Raw genomic sequence first — 23,162 nt, forward strand, 5'->3', positions numbered from 1 at the left:
AGGCAAGGAAGAGAGATAGGATACCTCAGAAATATCAGGATTAATAGCGATTAATTACAATACGTGGATGATCTTAACAAACAGATTCTTTATGCAAAAAGGTGGCAGCTGAGATTTTGTCCATTAGGGAATGCCAAGCTCAACATACCCCCCAAATTTTTTGTTTTGTCATTGTATGAACTTGTTAATAATTCTACATCTGAGTTAATCTTATCCTTCTCTGAATTCTAGAACATGTTGCTTGTCCTTATATTTAACGCATTTATCACCCTTGCATTATTTTGAACTACTATTTTTCTTGTCTCATATGACAAGATATTTAATAACTAGCATTCATTATCTCTATGTTTTTCCAAATTCTTTCAAAGTTTTATTGATTTTACTCTTCATAACACATATATGAAGTGCATAGGACAGCTGTGAAATGTATATGGCAGATTATTTTACTTATTTTAGAAATAAAAAGGTTGTATCTAGGAAGTGATATATATGTAACTAGAAGCAAACTATTGTAACTTGAATTCTGCATTTTTTCCATTTATTTTCCTTTCCTTGAGGAAATATACTATGAGTCATACATTTCTGCATTTTTCAGGGTGATAATACAGATTATTTTAAGAAGGTAATAATTCCCTATAAATGTTGGATTCATGAGTTAGTCATCAAAAAGTTGCTTAATGTATAAACAAGGGCTGCTTTACTGAATTCAGTATTGTATAGCATGTGATTTTTGAGCATGGAGATTAACAGACTTTTCACTCTAATTCGGTTTATCTCAGGCTAAGCTCAAACATTCTCTTGGCAGGATCTACTTTGTCGCTGATGGTCAGAAGAAGCAGTAGGAAAATGGTCTAAATATAAATAGTTCCAGAAATAACCCATAACCCTATGGACTCTACCTTATAGGGTTTTTTATTCTTTTTTGGAACTTTTTAATTGTTTATGAAAAAACAAAGATAATTGCAATAATCAGATATGTTTAAATCAGTGAATTTTCAGAAACAACTGACCTGTGTAACCAGTGCCCAGCTCCCATATCAAGAAATAGTATTATATCAGCAACTCAGAATCTTCCCATTTCATGCTCCCTTTTGTTACAACCCTCAATTCTTTGTCCTCTTAGACCTAACAAGACCCTCTTCTCTTATAGTCATACATGGATCTTGTGACCTTGCCTTCTATCAAGCCTTTCTGTATTCCAGTTTCCCTTTCTCTCACTGTATCTACCCTTCTTATCTGTGAGCATTCACCTACCAATGAGAAGTCTAGGGTACTTGTCTGTCCTCTTGGCTAAGGATATATTATGAGTGTCAGTATCTACGGAAACCTTAGGCTTTCTCCTGAGGTCTTTTTGTGTAAGCCTTTATAGTACCCAAATTTAATTTCAATATCTTTGGTTTCCAAATGCACTTGTAGATTATTACTCCACTTTCCCATATGATAAGCTTCCTGCAGCATTCTAGATTTCCTTCAGAAGACATCCTTTCCCTCTCAGAAATACCAGGTCCCAATAGATTCCATCTGCTTAACCCTAAGCCATTGTGAAAAATTCCTCCCTTCAGTAGTGCACTTCACACACCAAAGTTCTTAAGCTCTCTTATGTCCTTGCAGTAATTTTATAAGAAAAACAATTATATGGATTCTAGGACTAAAATATTAAATAAATGTATCAAGGAAAAATTAAAATACATTGGCAAAACAAGGAGCTGCTTTAGTACCTTGTGTCCTTGGTATACAATCCAATCTCTTTTTAACGTAATACCTGAGGAACAGTCTGATCTCACAAAATATGTTGTAGTGCTTCAAACACAGCCTGGGGTGGCAGGGAAGTTGCTTGCAAAGGCATCATTAAATTCATAAGCTTTTTGAAAATGCAAAAAATAACCTATACAAATTTTATGATAGGTTTTTCACTATCTAGTCTTAACTGTGTGCTAAATATTTATTTAGTGAATCACCAGCAATACAGTAAGCATGTCAGAATCTCCCTCCACAAGCCTACATATTGTGTGTGTGTGTGTGTGTGTGTGTGTGTGTATATGTGCGCGCGCGCGTGCGCATATGGTGGGAATACTATACCCCTCTCTACCCTCACCTATCTTTAAAGTTGTCCCTAATTATGCTTGTGTCAAATTTAACTTGGGATATGGACACACTGACAAAAGAAATACACACACTTTCTGAAGTGTAAAAGAAATGATGATTTGGAGGAAATATGTAATTTTATCCCAAGGACCCTTCCTTTTTGCAGTGACAATTATGAAGAGAAAGTCAAACCATCTAGAATTGTTTCCTACCTTGTGTATTTTACCAGGATCCAAAGCCAATACACTGTCACAGTTGTAATATATTCTTCCAAAGACAGTCTTCACGTTGTTCTTGGAAGCATACTTTGTTCACCTCTCAAAAGAAACAGAGGTTCACCAAGTATGAAAATCACAAGCCTAAGAGTGTGGATTTCTTACTTTTATCACTACTAGCTTAGTGATGTTGGGAAAATTGCTGCATCTTCTGAATTTGAGTCTCCCCAGCTGGGAAGTGAGGTGGAAAGTCCCAAGTCTGTGCAAGCTTCAGCTTTCTGTGGTTCTAGAACTTTGTGACATGAGTTGTAAGGCTAGGCCACATGTGCCGTCATCAGCCCTCACCACTACTAAATCACGGTGATTTACAGACTTCCTTCCTAATAGTTTAAATATATCATCTGATTATTATCAGAGCCAGAGATTCCTCAGCTCTAGAGGTTTGCTTCTGCTTAGGAGACCCCAAGGGAATTCCTCTCATCCTTCATCAGAGGGAGCAGAGAACTTTCTCACCCAACTTTGTAATTTGCTCTCATTAGTTACAAGGCTTAGTGTCATGTGTGACTTGTAAAACTCTTCTGGGAATCTCTGGGGCTTTAAAACTTGCAGAGTTCATATCTTGACCATCAACAAGTCTTCCTGCTACTTTATAAGGTTGTTTGGGCAGGGAAAGTGAATCAAAGTTGCAGCCCTAATGGTCATTCTATTCACTCTTCCATTGTCAAAGCTGCTATCCTCGATCAAAACTCGGTCAGACTCCTCTAAGCCCTCTTCTCAATTTGACCTTGAACTCGGGCTTTGGTGTCCATCCTTGTTGGGCTTGCCTCATCCTGTTGTAGCGAGAATCTTGCTCAGTCAATTTAGAGATAATTTGCTACCTTTGACGTCTGACCACTCTTAATATCTGATGAAATTCCTCACCCCCACCCTCCTGAAGGTAGTGTACGATCATCATAGCTTGCCTTCAGCAAGAGTCCTGTGAGAGCAGTGTAGCAATAATTCTTCCCTATCCTGGATGCCTCCTCTTAACAATTTTCACCGACCCTAGTCCTTGTTCTTTGGCTGTAGATCCCCACTTTTCCATGCTTTACTCAAGATTGACTGTAGTATTAAATGATGCTTGTTTTCCTCTATTGCAGTAGTTCCTGAATAAATTCAGTTTTGCTATTTTAAACCATTGCATAAACGTGGACTTTTTTGGTACCACTCACCTCAAACACACTCACTCTTTCCCTCTAATCACTGACTCCTTCTCTGGGTATTTAAGAAGAATCTATGGTGTGTTAATGCTACTCTAAGCATTGCGAGAGAACTCAGAAAAATATAAGGATTGGTATCTTATCACAAGAACTTTACACCTCTGTGGAGGAAAGAAGATAGTGCCCGTAAAAGTGAATTGTGCTATAGTAAGCTGAGGACTAAAACAATAATTAGGGAAGAACACATGACAACAATTGGACCAAGGTGGTAAGAAAAGTGTTATGGAGGAGAGAGAATATATATCATCTTGTCCTGTTAGAAGTGCTGAGAAGGAGTTCTGAAAATAAGCAAGGTTGAAATTCCAGCTGCTAGTAGGTTGTAATATCTTGTGGCAATCCAGCATTCTCAATTACGCAATGACTACATAGAATTGATTAAATGAACATATTTCAAAAGTATTGAATATATATTATGAGAATCAGATTTTTACAATACTTAATTCTTAATACTTTCCCATATGGATGAGAACAAAAGCACTTGAAAATATGCTCAACATTATCATTCATTACCAAATATAAATTAAAATATAATATGATTCTACTATATAGCTATTCAAATAGTTGAAATTTTAAAGAGGTTTGAACATATTACTGTTGGTGAGGATTTTAAAGAAAGAAATGTAACTACTCATACACTGCTATTAAAGATGTACAAATTATAAAACAGCTTGGAATTTTTGAAAATAGTTTGTTGATACCTTGAAAAGTTTAATCTATTCAGGTTCCAGGACAGGATGGTTTATATTCACTTTTCTCTGCAGGTTCTCTCTGAATACAAGCATAAAATGACTCTGAAAGGTGAAAAGGAAGGAGAAGGTGCACTGACCACAGACCTCTGGGCTTGAGGAACAATACCACAGTGAGCTCTCTAGGATTTATTTTTAGCCCCCATATATGCTAGACTGGGATGTGGAAAGCCCTACAGTTTACAACCTTGAACTGTCGACAAGCATAGGCTAAAACAAAGGAACGGAAAGAAAAGTAAAGTCTATTCTTTCTGGCCAAAGGAACAAGAAAAGGGAAGCCCAGTGGGGGTTTGATGGGGAGATCCATCTTCAGTGGCAGTAGTAATTTTCATTTGTCTGCAGCTGCAATACCAGCAAAGCTGGCATCCTAACTCAATCCCTAGCTCACATCAGCCATTTAGGCCTTGTCTGCCCACAGTAGCACTGCTGGCAGAGCTCAGGAGGCAATGCATCCTCTACCTTACCCAAGCTGGCAGCAACTGCAGGATGATCATTGCCAGAAAAACCCATGAAGGTCAACCCATCTCTTGGCCCAGTGCTCATAGATGACAGGCTCCTTTGCCCCAGAGGCTATGTCAACAAAGCCAGGAATGGTTTCCAGGACTTACACACTAAACGTAAAAAGAGGCCTCTTACTAAAATGAGAGATTTAAACAGGATCAAGAGTCTTCTAACATAATATTCAAAATGTCCAAGATACCACTGAAAATCACTTGTGATACCAAGATCCAAGAAAATCACAACTTAAATGAGGAAAAACAATCAACTGATGCCAATACCAGGTGAACAAGATAGTGGAACTATCTAACAATGATTTTAAAGTAGCTACCATAAAATTTATTCAGTAAGCAATTATAAATCTCCTTGAAACGTGAAAACTTTTGCAAAAGAACTATAAAAAAAATGAAAATTATGGAAATGAAAAATACAATAATCAATGTCTCAAGTATTTCAGATCTACTTGACAAATGCTGTTAGTATTGGGAGCTGACATATATTTCTTTATATGTGGATATATATATATAACTCATATATTATGCATACTGACATATTAGCATACTTCTGTTAGCTCAGAAAAATGTATTTTAAAAATGTATTCAGTGGAATTTAAATGAAACATTAATTTTCTATTTTATATCATTAAAAAGATATCTCTTAGTTTTCTTTTTCAACTTCTTTTATATATATGTTTATGCTTATGTGTTTGGTTGATCATCTTACACTTCTCTGCAGCAAAAATATTTATAGATTGCTCACAAAAATGTTTTACTATATTTTATATAAAATAGAATTTTATTTAATGTTAAAAATAAAATTTTAATACAAAATTATCACTGAATGAAAACAGTGCTTTAAAATTACCTCATAAACCCCATGATTAATATTTATTCTTACTAAAATAAAACACTTCAGGATCAATTTTATTGTATAATATTTTATTTTTATAGACAGAAATACTAGCAACTCTATTCACAGAAATACAAAAAAAGGCACTGAGGGAGCTTTTATTTACTTTTATTTATTTGTTTTTAATAGGAATGCTATTCAATTCGTTGAATTTCTTCCAAGTCATATACTATTAATAGCTTAATGGAATATCACTAAAAGTTATTTTTAATAATTTATTAGAGGATAATTTTATCAGTTCCTTTCTTTACTTTCTCAAAAATGACAGGGCATCTATTTGACTTGCAAAAAATATTGTCTATCATTAGCATTTAATTTTTTCAGTTTCTGAAAAAGTTCATCATAGCAAGCTTTCCAGTTATTATCAAATGATAGTTAAGAATGATTGTTCAGCCATTATAAACACTTTGCTTAACTTAATATATTCAGAACTTTGGGGAAAATGAAAATGCTATTGATTTCAATCACCTTGGTCATTATATTTCTTTTGTTACAATATTTTTGGGTTATAACATGCTTTAGCTCTCTATGTATCTATCCCTCAATTCACCTAACTTTGGAAAGGTTGGAGGTACAGAATTCACTCATTCAATTTGGGAAGCTCTCTGTGATAAAACCTGACAGCAATATGACTTTTGCTTCCAGGAAGATGGACTAGAAGTATTTTTTTCCCTATTGCTTCCACTTAGTACATCTAAAAACCCTGGACATTTTATATATAAGAAATATATATATATATATATATATATATATATATATATATATATATATATATAAGAAATCTATGAAAGATAGAGTATAATGACCGTGCCAGGGACTTTGTGACTCAAAGAAAGTTGTAGTGGTGAGTTCCCTGAGTTTTCCTGTGGCCGGATATATCCCAGTCTTGAAGCTCATGAAGACACCAACAGACACAGATTAAAAAAAAAAAAAAAAAAAAGCCCTAAAATAAACCTGCTCTTTGGAAGATCAGGAGGACAGTGGCAGCCGGGCAGCCCATTAAGACAGAAAACTTTTAAAGAATAAGCACTCTACTACAGCCAAACACCATAGAAAATGCTGTAACCTCATGCCAATGCCACAGAAGGCCAAGTGGGAAGACTAGACTTTCATGCTCACAGGTCTGTAAAGGTGTGCCTCAATGTCCTCGCTGGGGTGGTGTCATCAAAGGCTGGTTCCAGAGCGTGGATCTCTGCAGGCTGGTAATGAGCTTCCCTCTAGCCCTTCCCTGAGGTGTCTGCGGAGACCGCATGGGAAACTGGGATTTCCACTCTCACTTAGAAGGAATGATCCCCTCCCTCTCCCCACACTAGGAAGGTGCCAGAGGACTCCTAGTGGAGAGCCAGGACTTTTACCACTTCCCAGAGGGAATGATGGTTTCTCAGCAGTGTCAGTGCTTGCTGTCAGAGCTGCAAGAAAGCACCATCCCAGGGTGGACAGACTGGTGTACGCAGAAAATTAGTGAGGAGCTGGAAATTCCATCTAGCCTAGCTGTAAAGAGGGTTCTTTCCCATGCTAGGTGTCAACAGAAGCTGAATGGGGAACCTGGACTTCTATTATAGTAATCAGGTATTAAAAAGTTGGCACTGCCACTTTTCCCTACAGGAGTGGCGTTAGAGGATGTCAGATAAAATAGAAGATTTAAATGAGATGTGGTGTCATAATGTAACCCACTGTATGAACAAATTTCAATGACCTCTATATTTTTTATAATCCTCTCCCTTAACTATTTGACCTTTTGAGTTGTTTCCTGGAAATGGTGGATTTTCTGCAAGACAAAGGAGGTGAGATTCCAAAGTTTCCTAGGCAACTTTGGAGCTTCCTGACCAAGACTCACTCTCTGTAACCTACACCACGGGCTAGACCCTTGTTAATTTCCCTTGTTAATTCAAGAAGAGCAGCCAAAATGCCTGCAGCCCTTTGTTTATTTCCCCTCTTTGAAAAGTCTGGACCCTGCCTTATTTGGGGCGACAGTTTTGAGAATGCTTTTCCCATTTTCCCCTCAAAAACTCTTTGGTATTAAAATTTCCTTTCTCCCTTGGCAATCCTCCTTGTCTCAGAAATTGGTTACTCTGTTCCAAGTAGCACCTGGACTGGACCTAGGCTGAAACTCCCGGGTGGTTTCCATAACAATAATATGATACCTCAGATACCCAGGTTCCAGTAGAAAATCACTCATCATGCGAAGAATCAGGAAAGTATCCATTTGATTTTTCTTTATATTTTCTATTTCTTTGCTAAAACTTTCTATTTCATTGCTGAGTGAATATCCAAAAGGGTAAACCCCAAGAAATTTATATCAAGACACAAGTCAAACTTCTGAAAACTAAAGACAAAAAAATCTTGAAATCATCAAAAAATAATAATAATATTTTACCTATAAGGAAAAACAATTTTAATTTGAATGATAGATTTCTCATCAGAAATTGTGACAGCTAGAAGGGTTTAGAAAAGAAATGAACATTTTTGGTAGCTTAAGAGTGATATATTTTCAGGATTCTGTTAAAGCTTGTCAAAATATTTAATTTCTCAGATTAGTAAACAGTTCTAGCTTAATATCATTTAATTGTTTGAATATCAGATATAAATGATCTAACTCTGTCATCTGATATCAAGCTTTTAATATCAGAAAGAATACCAACTCATAAGTGAGACACAATTGAGAATATAATATAATGCAGTTTATTTTTCTCAAAGAATGTATGTCTTATTTTACGAACTACTATATCTAATACTGTATTTAATGTAAACACATATTCACCATAAAAATATAAATGAAGATTATGTTTATGATAGTCATAAAAAGAGAGAATTATGAATCACCCAAAAATGAATATCACATTTTATTTAAAAAAAAATCATAAACCAAGGTAATATTGCAATGTATATTTTTCCCAAACTCCAAATATTTTTTCATTCTCTCCTCAATGCAAAATCATTTTCCAAGAAGTCTTTGTCAAGTCTTACTATCTGCAATTTACATTATGAAATCAGTGTATTTTAAAATTGAGGCATTATTTACATGTGGTAGAATGTACTGACCACAAGTATAGAGTTCAATGAGATTTGAAAAATGTGTATGTATGGTCATCATATCTGGATTCAAGATGTGGAACATTTTTATCACTTCAGAAAGTTTTATTATGTTCTTTCCAATCAAACCTGAGATAGTCACTGAGCTGATTTCTATAGCCATCATAAAATTTTCAATTCAGTAAACTAATACGTGGAATCATATTATATATGTACTCTGTTGTTTCACTCTTGTTTTGCTCAACATAATGCTTTGGAGATTTATCCATTTCTTCCACGTTTATTCTTTTTTATTGGTAGGTTTTATTTCATTGTATGAATATGCCACAACTTATTTATTTATTCATCAGTTTATGAATGTTTGGGCTGATTCTAGTTTTTCATTATTATATTCTAGTATTTCATTATTATGAATTAAACACTACCACATATTCTTATAAGTCTTTGTGTGGAAATAAACTTAATAAGTCTATGTTTAGCTTAAAAGAAATTGGTATGTTTTATCAAGTAGTTATATTATTTTGCTCTGTCATTCTGCCCCTTGATGAACAGTTTTTAATTTTCATAGTTTGATTGTACTAATTTTTATGTATTTTTTGATGTTCTGACTAAAAATGTTTTCCTATTCTGAGATTAAAAAAATATTCTTCTATGTTTTATTTCAGTTACTATATACTTTGGCTTTCACAATTAGGTCCCTTTTATATCATATATTTAATAGAATAAGATGAGAATTGAGTTTTTATTTTCACTTTTTTGTTTTGGCTTTTCTTAATACCAAAATGCAGTTGTTTCAGCACCATCTTTTGGAAAGATGTTCCTCTTTTTCTTTAATTACACAAGCATCTTTGTTGAATTTGAATTGATTGTTTATGTATGTGACTATTTCTGAACTATATTTTCCTTTATCTATTTTTCTACCTTTTTGCCAATAGTACACTATTTTCATTATTGTTGCTTTATAGTCATTTTGAAATCAGGAGTTTAAATCCTCCAAGTTTCTTTTTCAAGATTTCTTAGGTCTCTGTGTTTCCATAAAAAGTTTGGAGTTAGCTTGTCAATTTCTACAGCAAATCCTTCTGGAACTTTGATTAAGAAGGCATCAAATATATAGATAATTTGGGGGAATTCATATATTTACAATATTGAGTCTTTTTATCCATTGATATTACATTGCATCTCCACTCATTTAGGTTTTAATTTTTGCCTATTAATTTGTAGCTTTAAGTGTAGAATACTTCCTTATATTTTATCAAATTTAATTCGTTTTAAATGTTTTTGATGTTATTGAAATTGACATTTTAATATTTTGTTATTCTTTTACTAATATAAAGAAAAACAATTGATTTGATCTGTCATCTATCTATTTATCTGTTAGAGTGTGAACTCTGTCCATAGGCAGGTGGGGGGATGGTATGTAAAAATAATTCTCGGACAGTGATTAGGGTAGAAAGAAGCATCACGTTTATTTACTGTTTCTCCAAAGACAAGGAAGGCATACTGTCAGAAAATAGGTACTGGACCCAAGGCCAAATTATTCTGACTCTTTATTAGGGCAGGCCTAGAAGGGATGGGTGGGTGGGTGGGGTGGTTATGACTGAAGCTCTATTAGTAGAGGACAGCTGAGAAACTGCTGAGTTCGTCCATTTCTGTCTCTCAGAAAGTAGGTTGATAACAGGAATTGGTTTCTTCTTTCTTCTTGCTAGTGGGAGACGTCTCTCCTTGGAAAAGTGGGGATGCTCATGTCTCAGCTGTCCTCAGAGGAACACTTCGAGGCTGTTTAAACAAGCTCAAAAAGACTTGTATAGGCAGTGATGGTCCATCAGGCAGTCCAGCCTTTCCTCCTCTTTCCCTGAGACTATTTTTCCGTTTGGAATGTGAATTGACCAACTCTGCGTGGAATGTTAATGAGGATTTCTGCCCCTTTTGTTAGCTTAGCTTCCTTTAATTGTAAGGCAAACATCTCTGTAGGAGAGAGATTCATGTTAACCTAGACAGACAGTGTTTATGCTACTCTAAGTAGCTGCCTGTTAAAAATTTATTTTTCCTTGTTAATAACATTGCCCTTTTACTATCTATGATAACTTGAGATCTTGCTTATTATGAATAATATTTATTAATAATAATATTATTAATATTATTATTATTACTTATGTACTTAATAATATTATGTATTTATTATGAATAGTTCCATTAGCCCTTTTTGTAGATTTAGTAGATTTTCTAGGTATTTTATTAGGGACATTGTTGAAACCAAGTTAACAAGTTATAGTGGTTTCTAATTTTGGCTTTTTGTAACATGCTTGTTGGGTTTCAGTTTTAGTGTTATTCTGGACTCATAAAATGATATATGAATTGTTCACTGACATTTTATTTCCTGAAAGAATTTGGGTAAGCCTGTTTATACTTTTTCCTTATGTATTTGATAGCATTAATTCATAAAACCATCTGAATCTGGAATTTTCTGTCTGGAAAGTTTTATACTTTGAAATCTGTTTTTTTAAACAAATTTTGAGCCACTCAGATTTTCTGTTTATTTTTGTCACTTTTAGTAGGTTGTGCTTTTAAGTGAATTCTTTCTTTTTATCTAAGACTTATTGACCCTAACTTGTTCACAATATGTTCTTATTATATTCCAATTATCTATAGGATACGAATTAATATCCCCTCTTTTATATCTGCTTTTTGGTGACTCCTCTCTCTTTGTTTCTGATCAATCTTGTTAAGGATTTATCAATTTCCTTAAGAACTTCAAAGACCTCCACTTTAATATTGCCACTATTCTTTTTTTCCCCTGTTTTATTGTCAATTGTTCATATCTTTATCATTTTCTTTCTTCTCACTTTTGGGTTAGGTTGACTTTTTATCTCACATTTTAATTTTTAAGCATAGATCATGGTTTTAGTTTTAATATTGTCTGCTTTTCTAATACAAGAATTTAAAACTATAAATTTGCCTTGAGTAATTTCTAATGTATTTCACAAACATAAACAATTTTTGTTTTTATAATTCAGCTAGAAATGTTTTCTTATGGACCTTGTTCATCTTTCTTTTCACCATGAGTTATGTAAAACCCAAAGAGACATTTATTAGCTTGGTTTTATTCATCTGCCCACCATTCACACTAATTTCTGCAACCAATGATTGGTATACTCTGATTGGTACAGTTAATATCAAGTGGTCTTGCTGAATTGAGGAATGGGTTGAGAGGACAGGGTGTTTAACCAGTAACAAGGTGGGTGGGTGTGTTGTGCATAAAATAGAAAAGGGGGAGTTAAGAATAGTGTGAAGAAATCCAGTGATTCCTCCCATAGATAAAAATTATGAAACATGGGCAAAAATATTTTTAAAAAACTGTTTGAAGTCATTGGAAAATAATAAGGCATCCAGAAACTTGAAAAGTAGTTAATATTAAAATATTACTATTTTATCATGTAAAGTAAGAACTGTGAGTTTGAAACTTTCTGGCTTAAGAGCAGTCCCCAGCATACCTCACCTAACCCTCAAGATAGCAGATAATGGAGTTTAAAGTAGAATCAAAATTGGAAGCATAAAAGGGAAATTTTGTAAATGAGAGAGTGAAAGAAGATCTGACATGCCAAATCTGAGTATTATCTCTCCCCAAAGCCCTTGGGTTACCACAGGAAACTCAGTGAAAGAGAAAAACAACACAAGGAGAGAGGAATATATTTTTGAAAGACTGATTGACTCTTGGTAATATTTGTGAGTTTGACATGCCTTTGACTGAATGTATCATCTACTGTTTGAGAGTTGCAAGTGGACACCTTATTGGCTTGAGTTGTCAGACACCAGAACTCTCACAGATTTAGGGAAATGTAGAAAGAAAGAGTCTCAAGATCTTAGAGAAAACTCTACAAATATTTGCTGAGAGCTATCAAACATGCAGACAGCTAAACTATGTATGCATAGTGGGCATAACCAGAAGGCAAGACTGAAAGGAAAGACAGAAGAAAAAAAGCAGAATTTTGGAGCCAAACAATTTGAGCAGAGACATCATCTGCTGCAAGCAGATGGTAAGAAATATTTTGCATTTTTAGTCCAAGGAGGTTAACTGATTACTAGACAAACAAACAAATAAACAAAAACAAACCTCGGGGGAGGGGGGGAAACAGATTTCAGAATCACTGCAAAGTCTTTTCTAAAATGTTCAGTTTTCGACTAAAAATGTTTAATTATACAAAAATTTAGTAAAGTACAATCCATACACAGGAAAAATAGCCTACAGAAATTGATTTTAAGTGAGCTCACAATTTAAGTTTTGCAGTATTCACATTAGGTATCATATATATGCTCAAAGAATGAAAGGGAAATACAGCAATAAAGACAAAACAGATGGATAATTGGTACAGAATAGGAAATTATTAAAAAATTAGAAACCTAGATTTTAGAATACAATAGCTGAGCTGAAAAAATCATGAAATGAGCTCAACAGCAAATTGAAGATGGTAAAAAGAAAGAATGAATTTGAAACTAAATCAATAGCAATTATCTGATCTGAAAAATAAGGAGGAAAAAATAGATATAAAATGAAAAGATTCTTTGAGACTTTTGAGACAGGATTAAGTGGTCCAATACATGTGTAATTGGAATCTCAGAAGGAGACAAAAAAAAAAAAAGAAGAAGAAGAAAGATATTTGAAGAAATAATAGCTGAAAATTTCCCAGATTTGGTGGAAAATATGAACTGACTAATTTAATAAGATGTTCAACAAACCACAAATAAGAGAAATACATGAAGCCTATTGGAGTACATTATAGTCAAATTTCAGATATTAAAGAGAAAATATTGAAACAGGACAAAAATGACCCATTACATAGATTAGAACAATGACATAATCAATGGCAACATTCTTACCAGAAACTTTGGAGGAGGGAGACATTGAAAATGACATTTTGAACAGTGAAAGAAAAAAAATTATGATGAGCAGTAATTTTATATTCAGTAAAAGTACATTTCACAAATAAAAGAAAAATGAAGACATTTTCAAACAAATACAAGTGTAGGTAATATGTTGTTAGCACACCTGCACTATAAGAAATACTAAAGGAAGTCCTTCACGCTGCAGGAAAATGACACTTATTTTCAGTGGGGTGTGCAAAAAAATAATGAAGACTTAAGATGATATACATTAGTTAAATATAAAAGATCATGCACATATATATAATTTTTCTCTCAATTTTTAATAGCATATCCCTGTTTTAAAATTATGACAAGTATTGGTGGATTCACATAAATGGATCTATGCCATTGCAAATTTTCTCTAACTGGAAGTAATTCAATGTCAAATGTAAATAGATTATTTTTAAAATATATGCTATAATCCCTAGATCAATAACTAAAACAATAATGCAAGAAAGGCCGGGCGCAGTGGCTCACGCCTGTAATCCTAGCTCTCTGGGAGGCTGAGGCGGGCGGATTGCTCGAGGTCATGAGTTCGAAACCAGCCTAAGCAAGAGCGAGACCCCGTCTCTATTATAAATAGAAAGAAATTAATTGGCCAACTAATATATATACAAAAAATTAGCCGGGCATGGTGGCGAATGCCTGTAGTCCCAGCTACTTGGGAGGCTGAGGCAGGAGGATTGCTTGAGCCCAGGAGTTTGAGGTTGCTGTGAGCTAGGCTGACGCCACGGCACTCACTCTAGCCTGGGCAACAAAGCGAGACTCTGTCTCAAAAAAAAAAAATAATAATAATAATAATAATGCAAGAAAAATAGTTATAAAGCCAATATCTATACCCATGTTATATATGATTTTACATCTTACATATCTTTTCAATCTTCCTAACCAATGTCGGGTACCAGGGAATGTATGGTAATTAAGAGAAAGGCTTCTTGAGTCTATTTGCTGCTGTGTTACCTGTTACCTTGAGTAAGTTATTTAATTTTTCCATGCATGAGTTTTCTTATCTGAAAAATAGGGGTACTAATAATGATCCTTACAAATTATATTAAATCCATATAATGATGTTAGTTGCTTCAACTCTATCAGACTTTTTCCTCTTCTTTAAAATGTAATTATTAATGCTATCTCTCATTAGGTTGTTACAAATTTTAAAAGACTTATCATGTGAAAATCATTAAGACGGTATTAAGCACATAATAGACACACAAGTTATTGTTTGAATCATGATCCTAGCATCTCTTTGCTCACATTCCCTTTTCTGCTTTCCCCAAAAGGATATTCCCAACTAATGACAGGATGCACAATTAGATATACCTCCTGAAACAGTGCCATTGGGATTGGGGAATCCTTAGAGAGAAAAGTTGTTTGGATAGAAATAGATATGATTCACCACTTAGGGATAAGGCTGTGGAAGGTTTCTTGGTATCATTTGGGGACACCACTCTGCTCAGGTGGACATCAGGGCATTCTCCTGTAGGACAGCCTGCTGGGAAGCAGGCTAGTGCACGGCTTCTGAAAGGCAGGCCTTGGTCTTGCTGAGAGCCTCTTCAGGTGAGTGGAGAATCCTCCCTGGCCTAATTTCTCCCATATCTTGGTTCCCAGCAGATCTTGGAGGCAGCAGAGCCTGATGGCTGATCTTTGGGCTGAGAGATACCCGATATACAACTTGCCCCGAGCACTGATTTATCGTTTGGTGCCCAGTACAGACTCACATGTAAAAGGAGCTCGCCCCACCTTGCTCAAGGAATTTGGAAAGGGTAAAATGGCTTCAAAGAGGCGTTGTATAGACACAAATGATTGTTACTGAACAAGCTGTTTCTTATTCTATATTCATGTTCGTGAGTGTCCCACAGTGTCTGAGGAGAGGGAAATGATGTTAGGAGGGAAATGATGTTAGATTAGGTCTCACCATATTTGTTCTTTAAGCCTGGTATGTTTGACTTCAAGAAAGTGACTTCACCTCTCTTGGTCTTTGTTGCTTGTTCTATAAAATAACGTCCATCAAGTCCTCTACCTCCACCTCATGTTCTCACAGGCAATATGTGTATGTCCACATGTGTACTCTTATGTGGCAGTGTATGTACTAGGTCAGTATGAACATATATATCATGTATGTATCTACAAATTTGTGTGCTGTCTGAATGCATATGTATTTGTGATGTAAGTAGATATGGTCATTAATGGTAAATGTACAATGCATAGTTTTGAATGTATATAATTCTGTGTGTTTTGTATGTAACTCCATATATGTAGCCATATATATGTATGTGTGCAAATATGTGCATATGAATGTGTGAGATGATTGTACATGCATGTGAGAATGGATCCATGCATCTGTGTCTATTGTAACAAATACCATTCTGAAGTTTGACTGCAGTCTAAATCGGAGCTTCCTTTTCAAGTTACAACAGGCACAAGGATAAGAGAATCCATCTCATTCTGCCTTTGAAAGAAGCTAGGCGTCTACTCACTAGGTGGAAGGAACCAACAAATCTATCAGTGGATATTGCTTGGAATGGGGCAGGCCAATGGAACCTCCTGGAGGGGTTTTGTCTTCCTGGGCTTCTCCAGTTTTGGGGAGCTGCAACTCCTGCTTTTTGCCTTGTTCCTCTCTCTGTATCTCGTCACCCTGACCAGCAACGTCTTCATAATTGTAGTCATCAGGCTGGACAGTCATCTGCACACCCCCATGTACATATTCCTTTCCTTCTTATCCTTCTCTGAGACCTGCTACACTTTGGGCATCATCCCTAGGATGCTGTCTGGCCTGGCTATGGGGGGCCAGGCTATCTCCTATGTGGGCTGTGCTGTCCAGATGTTCTTCTCTGCCTCATGGGCCTGCACCAACTGCTTTCTCCTGGCTGTCATGGGCTTTGACAGATATGTGGCCATCTGTGCCCCACTGCACTATGCCAGTCGCATGAATCCTACCCTCTGTGCCCAGCTGATTGGTACCTCCTTCCTGAGTGGATACTTCTTTGGGCTTGGAATGACACTGGTCATTTTCCGCCTCTCATTCTGCAGCTCCCATGAGATCCAGCACTTTTTCTGTGACACCCCTCCAGTGCTGAGCCTAGCTTGTGGGGATACAAGACTGAGTGAGCTGGGGATCCTCATTCTCAGCCTGCTGGTCCTCTTGGTTTCCTTCTTCTTCATCACCATCTCCTATGGCTACATCCTGGCTGCAATCCTGAAGATCCCCTCTGCTGAGGGGCGGAAGAAGGCCTTCTCCACCTGCGCCTCACATCTCACAGTGGTCATTATTCACTATGGTTGTGCCTCCTTCATGTACTTGAGGCCCAAAGCTAGCTACTCTCTTGAGAGGGATCAGCTTATTGCTGTCACCTATACTGTGGTGACCCCTCTCCTCAACCCCATTGTATATAGTCTAAGGAACCGGGCTGTGCAGACAGCTCTGAGAAACGCTTTCCGAGGGAGCTTGCTGGGTAAAGGATGAAGGCTAGCCCACAAGAACAGCCTCTTCTGTGTAGGCTGGGCATAGACCAGGAAGCCAGGCCAATGGGCCAGATATTCAGGGCCTCAGGCCAAAGCTGTCCCAACCTCATGCCCCTGGAAGAAACTGATCTTGCCTCCTACCCTTCTTCCAGGCTGCTTGGGAACCCAGAGGCTCTGCTCTACTCACTGCACACAACTCACAAAGACATCATAACTTTTCACCTTCAGCCTTATAGATGCCATCTCAAGCTACTGCAACCCATTGAGAATTAGTAACTTTCTTAGCTAAGATCATTAAGAATTTTCCAACTGAGCTGAACAAAATGAGGGCAGTTTGAAGTGCTCAAGTTCAAGGCTGGGCTGGCAGGAGCCCTATCGGGGGTACTGCAGAGACTTCTAAAATCATTACATAATTAGACTATTTGACCTGTAATGTTCTTCCAAGATTTAAAATTTAGCGAATATCAGTTTGTTAGGTTAGTGTTATATCTTGCTAAATGAAAAGGTAGGTTTTCTCCTACTGGATATTTTTTAAATAGCAGTATTTGGTATCTCTGACTCATTATTATTTTGCCCTCCTTGTTTATATATATATATATATATATATATATATATATATATACACACACACACACATATATATATGTGTGTGTGTGTGTGTGTGTAAGAATAATATGGGGGTACAAATGTTTAGGTTACTTATATTGCCTTTGCCCTACCTGAGTCAGAACTACAAGTGTGTACATCCCCCAGACACTGTGCACCACACCCATTAGGTGTGAATATACCCATCCCCTCCTCCCACCTCCTTGTTTTAATTAATTATCCAAACTGGGTAGATTCCATTTCAAAAAATACATGTACTTCCTATTTTGCTTTATAATTGCTGATGTTCTGTGGTGGCCTCATAATCTTGGGTGTCAAGGACCCCCCCCCTAACTTGGGTCATTCCCCAAGTTGGATACAATCCTTTCCAATCTGTTGCAGAACTACCTAAGCTGCCTGTTTCACTTTCCACCTACATTGTGTCCTACATGGCACCAGACATTCTTAGGGAGAAGCAAAAGTGCAGTGAACTCACATAGCTTTCAGGTAGGAGTTTGAATGCAAGCTCTTCAACTTACAACAACTCTGGGTAAGTTATTTAACCTTTTCAGCTTCAAAGTTGTCTCATCTGTAAAATGAAATGGTTGTAACTTCCTAGTTTTGTATTGGCAACTAAACAGGATCATGCATATACATATAAAGGATTTAGCACAATATTTGGATCATAGCAATCTTCCAACAAATGTCAGCTGCTACTAGTAATAATGTATTAAGGAAAATGATGTTGGCTTTAGCTTAGGGAGAGTTTACTCTAGGGAGAGGATCAGAAAAGGCTTCTTGTCTAAGGCAGTACTTGAACTAATGCCTAAGAATAGGGAAGTTTTGAATGACCTGACTGGGGAGAAAAGACATTCTTATAAAAGAGGACAGAATAGCCAAAGGCTTGATAGGAAGACAATATAGGCCTATTTTAGAGTGTGGTGCCTTGTCCAGAGGGGCAGGAAATGCCTTGCAAAGGATGCTTTAGAAGTTAGCTTCTGACAAGACTTCTTTATTGTGAGCAGGCAGCAGTTCAAATATCTTGCTTTAAACACGACCCTTTTGGCTGTAGGAGACAGGACACAGTAAAACTGAGCAGCGAGTAGAGTGGCTTCTGGGAAGGGTTTAGGAAAATTAACCGAGCAGTGGAGACGATGATGTATTTCAGCTAGGAGAAACCAGAGCCAAGGAGGTCAGTAAGAAATTCATTGCTGCCATCCTAAAGAAAGGCAAAGACGCTTGAATAGGGATGGTTAACTTGGAAACTGAAGGAAATTACAAACATAAAAGATTTTGAAAAAGTAGGATCCACGTGATTTAACAATGAAATAGAAGCAGGGCATGACTTGAGAGACAAAGGAAGAACTTAGGTTGAGAATATACTTTTCGGATAGGAATTTATATTTTTCCATGGGAAGCAGGAAAGTAGTACATCCTTTGGTTATAATTTGATGAAAACCAAATTTGGGTGGAAGGAAGCTAGATCTCAGAGAAGAGAACAGGTTGGAGAAAAGTAGGTATATTAGTCAGAGGGTAGAAAGAGGTTGGGAGAGAAAAGCCATCTACCCTAGGGTCCTTTTCACTATAGGCTGGAAATAATCCCCCACTGCACTGAGCCTGTATGAGCAAATTCATTTCCACAATCTATTCAGTCCATCCAGCAAAATAGTCTCTAAATACACACTGACCAATAGTGGGTAAGGATGTTCCAAGAATTGCTAAGTAATACTCCAAGGTCCATCTAACTTCCAAATGTAGGAACCTTACGCATGGAAGGGTAAAAAGTCACTTAGAGGTATTTTACAAAATAGATGTTTACAGAAATAGTCTGCAAAAATCTCCCTAGGTCATTCAAATCCCCTCCCTTGATTAAGGATGTGACTATGTGACTTAAAAACTCTTCTCCCAGGTACACACACAGAGCAAAGAAAAGACCTCTCTGATGTGAACATGACCACATATGTCCAACTCATGGTCCCATGAAAGAGCTCACAAATACCAGAGACTCTGGAGTCAGACTTGCTAGGTTTTAAGTCTAGTCCTGACACTTTTTAGATGTGTGACCTAGGGCAAGTTTGTTAACATTTATGTGCTTCCGTTTTCTCATCTGGAAAATGGAATGATGAAAATATCTACTGTATAGGGATTTTGGGGTGACAATTAATATAAATTCTTTAAAATAAAGTTTTATACTTTAAGCACCCAATCCACCCATCTATTATTATTTAGAGTTTCTAGACAGTATCACTTTAGGTTACCCTATCTTTTGTCTAGTTGATGTTGGTAGAAGCCAGAGCCAGCAGTGTCCAGCATCTTCTATCTCATGATACAGGTGGACAAAGAAGAGTAAAGTGCTATCACTTAGCACTGTATCAGACTGGAGAAGACAGGAAGATGGATCTAGATCCCTGAGACTTGAGAGGATTGAGTACTGGGAAATAGGTCAAGCTATAGGTACAACACAGAATCAGATGGCTGGCATCAGAGAAGGCCATAAAAAAAGGAAGTAAAGCTACTATCTATTGTTTTATATTTAAAACATATCATTTTGTGAATTTAAGAAATTCATACCTAAAATTGTTGAACCAACAGGTTAATTTTTTCTTTCTCAAATAATATTGAAACTGTGAATCAAAAATTAGAAATAAGAAATTGTCAAACTTTAGTAAAACAGTAAAATTCAAATATGATGATACTGAAATACCAGAATTTTTTCAAGTACGTCAAGACAATAAAAATCAGTATGCAAAGAGTGCATCTATGTGCTTGAGTATCTGCCTCTGTAAACAGCTACTTTTCCAACATAAAAATGCATCAATGTAAATCTTTCTCCCAGTTAAAGGAGTTGAGGCTGACTTCTGCATTGAATTCCATTACTGAATTGCATCACAGTGCAAAATGGAGGACCTGACCTGAAGATCTTGGTATAGAAGTCAAAGGCCAGATGTCTAGTTCTTAACTGAAGAACAAGAAACATGGTTTGCTGTTGTTGTTGTTGTTTGGTCTATATATAGTGTATGTGTTTGTGTTTAAACCAAAGTTCAGTGAAATAAAGAAAATGTGATTATGTTTCTAAAAAGAATAAAAGGTGCAAAAGGGAGAGTTCTGTTATTAGGAGTGAAAGAAGTTTGGAGATCCTACCAAGCAGTGGGAATCTTGAAAGAAAACTCATATATGTAGCCAGAGGGCTGGAGCTCAGAAACAAGCTCTAAACCATAAGATGTAACAAAGATAATTAGCAAGAGTAAGACAAGGACTCCAGTTTAAAGTAGGTAGAAGGTCAAAAAAAGATGAGTATTAAAAAAAAAAAAAAAAGATGAGTATTAATTAGTAGGTGCTTAACTCTGATTAAAAGGGAAATGTGATACAAGTTCTAATTGTTATATATCAACTATTTATAGTCCCCAGCTAAATTATATATGCTGATTTTAATATTACCATCGTTCGCTTGAGTGCATAGGTAGTAAGAATCTGATTTCAGAAGGAACTGATAGTTTCATCTTATGGCATTTTCATTGCTTCTTCAGATAATATCCTATTCTAGCCTTTATATTACCCAAGCTCTTTTATAAAATGATACTAATTGTCCTTTGCCTTAAAGACCATTTTTTGACCCATCGCATGCCTAATAATCTGATTTAGGCATTGAAAATCTGTGGCAGGGTTGAAGAGTAGAATGAAACCACATCTGCCTTTGCCTGTGATTATTTTCAGCACACAGATTTTTAGACATTCTATACTTGGTAAGTGTGATATTAAACAATACCGATATTTGATGGCCTATTGGGCTATGCCTTTTCAACTGTAACCATTTTTGGTAACTCATAATCAGTCAATTTAGACATTTGTGAACATTCATTTGCAAAATATTTTCTGATTGTTATATTCTACGGTCTTTGAATATTTAAGCAAAAATCACCAAAATACTCATATACTTTTAGCAGCAAAGATAACTTTTTAGTGTAAACTAAATTTTGTTAAAACAGATACTATGACAGCATTTGTCTTAGGCTAAGGAAGGATTAACTTTCATGCAGAGAAAGGGATTGAGACTAATGATTGTGATCAAATGGCAATACTCATGGATTGGGGAGTGGGGGCTGTTTGTATAGAAATATTAGAAGTTTTACAAAAAGCAAAGGAAAGACCTGAGAACTCTCACCAGCAAAGGACATTACCATTAGCTTTTTGTAAGTCAAATCAGAATGTCAGAATTTGAACCTGTTCAGACCAAAACCAGCCTGAAAATTTTTGGAGGCAGCACCACCCTTTCTTGTTTTTCTCCTAATTCTTAACTTTAAGAATTGAAGTTCTTTTAACAATTCTACTGACTCTTACTCTAATAAGGGATAGAGGTAGTAAATATTCTTTTTATCTCATTAAAACTTAAGAGGAAATTCAAGAAATTTACACTAAAAGCCCCAACTTAAGCATTATAAAAGATATCCATGCAACAAAAACATTTGTACCCACTTAATATTCTGATATTTTAAAAAAAGAGGAAATTCGGGGGCTTGGACAAGAGGGAACTCTGCTATGCTGGAATTTCATCATTGTGAGAGTAATAACATCTACCATTATGGTGAAGTAAGGAAAAGAGACAGGTTAAGAAGAAATTAGGTGTCATGCTGATCTCTGTGAAGTTCCACTTTACAGACTAAAATATTGATATTTCTCAGAATATCAAATATCTTCATTTTCAAATGTAAGAATTTAAACACATTCTAAAGCTAAAAAGAAATTATTTGTTAAGCACCTTGGATTTTATTTCTCTCTTCTGCCATGGCCCTTCTTTACCATGTAATTAGTTGCCCATCTTTAGATAATAGTACAATTCTCAGAATCACATTTATTTAACTTCGTCCTATTTAAAAAAAATACTGTTTCTAAAATAAGAAATCCTTTATTTTATAGTCAGATCAAAACAAAATGATAAAGATATGACAAACACAGCAAATAAAAAAATAGAGACCTTGGCCCCCTTTGGCAGTGACTAGTGGCACACAAAGTAAGTCCATAGCCTCCAGTCCTGTCCTCCAATTCTATTAACCCCTCTACACTCCCCTCCCGAACTTGAGATTTCTTTTTAAGTCCTGCAATAAATGCAACACACACACACACACACACACACACACACACACACAAGCACACGCACGCACGTACACACACGCACACACAACTATATTTTCATCCCTTGCATTTGCCTGTCTCTTTCATCTCCCAGTACCACCCACCACACTAAGATTCTCTACGATCCACAGGAGCTGCTTGTGAGTTGCCAAAGTAGGAATTGGTGAAGCCAACATAGTCATAGCCAGCGGGATGGCTTCGGCCCCGTGGGTCCATATACTGCTGCATATGTATGGTGCAGAATGACACTTGCTCTGGGGTGAGGGCCTGAAGAACATAAAAAGAGAAAGATAGTTATAGGGATTCAAAACAGCTGGTTC

The 23,162-nt window shown here is 36.1% G+C and overlaps 2 protein-coding genes across 2 annotated transcripts in view; one reads left to right on the forward strand and one right to left on the reverse strand.

Annotated features, from left to right (window-relative positions):
* The first annotated feature begins 16,186 nt into the window (after positions 1 to 16,186).
* Positions 16,187 to 17,128, forward strand: LOC105862412 (olfactory receptor 10Z1). The gene has a single exon (XM_075993056.1). It carries the CDS (start codon positions 16,187 to 16,189, stop codon positions 17,126 to 17,128), a length of 942 nt encoding a protein of 313 aa, XP_075849171.1.
* A 5,752-nt stretch (positions 17,129 to 22,880) lies between these two features.
* SPTA1 (spectrin alpha, erythrocytic 1) overlaps positions 22,881 to 23,162 on the reverse strand; it is a 65,428-nt gene continuing 65,146 nt past the window's right edge. Inside the window, 1 exon segment of the mRNA XM_076000262.1 lies at positions 22,881 to 23,109. Within this exon segment, the coding sequence (XP_075856377.1) occupies positions 22,951 to 23,109 (159 nt within the window). The 3' untranslated portion in view covers positions 22,881 to 22,950.

Source organism: Microcebus murinus, chromosome 2 (assembly GCF_040939455.1).
Source record: "Microcebus murinus isolate Inina chromosome 2, M.murinus_Inina_mat1.0, whole genome shotgun sequence".
Classification (NCBI taxonomy): Eukaryota; Metazoa; Chordata; class Mammalia; order Primates; family Cheirogaleidae; genus Microcebus; species Microcebus murinus.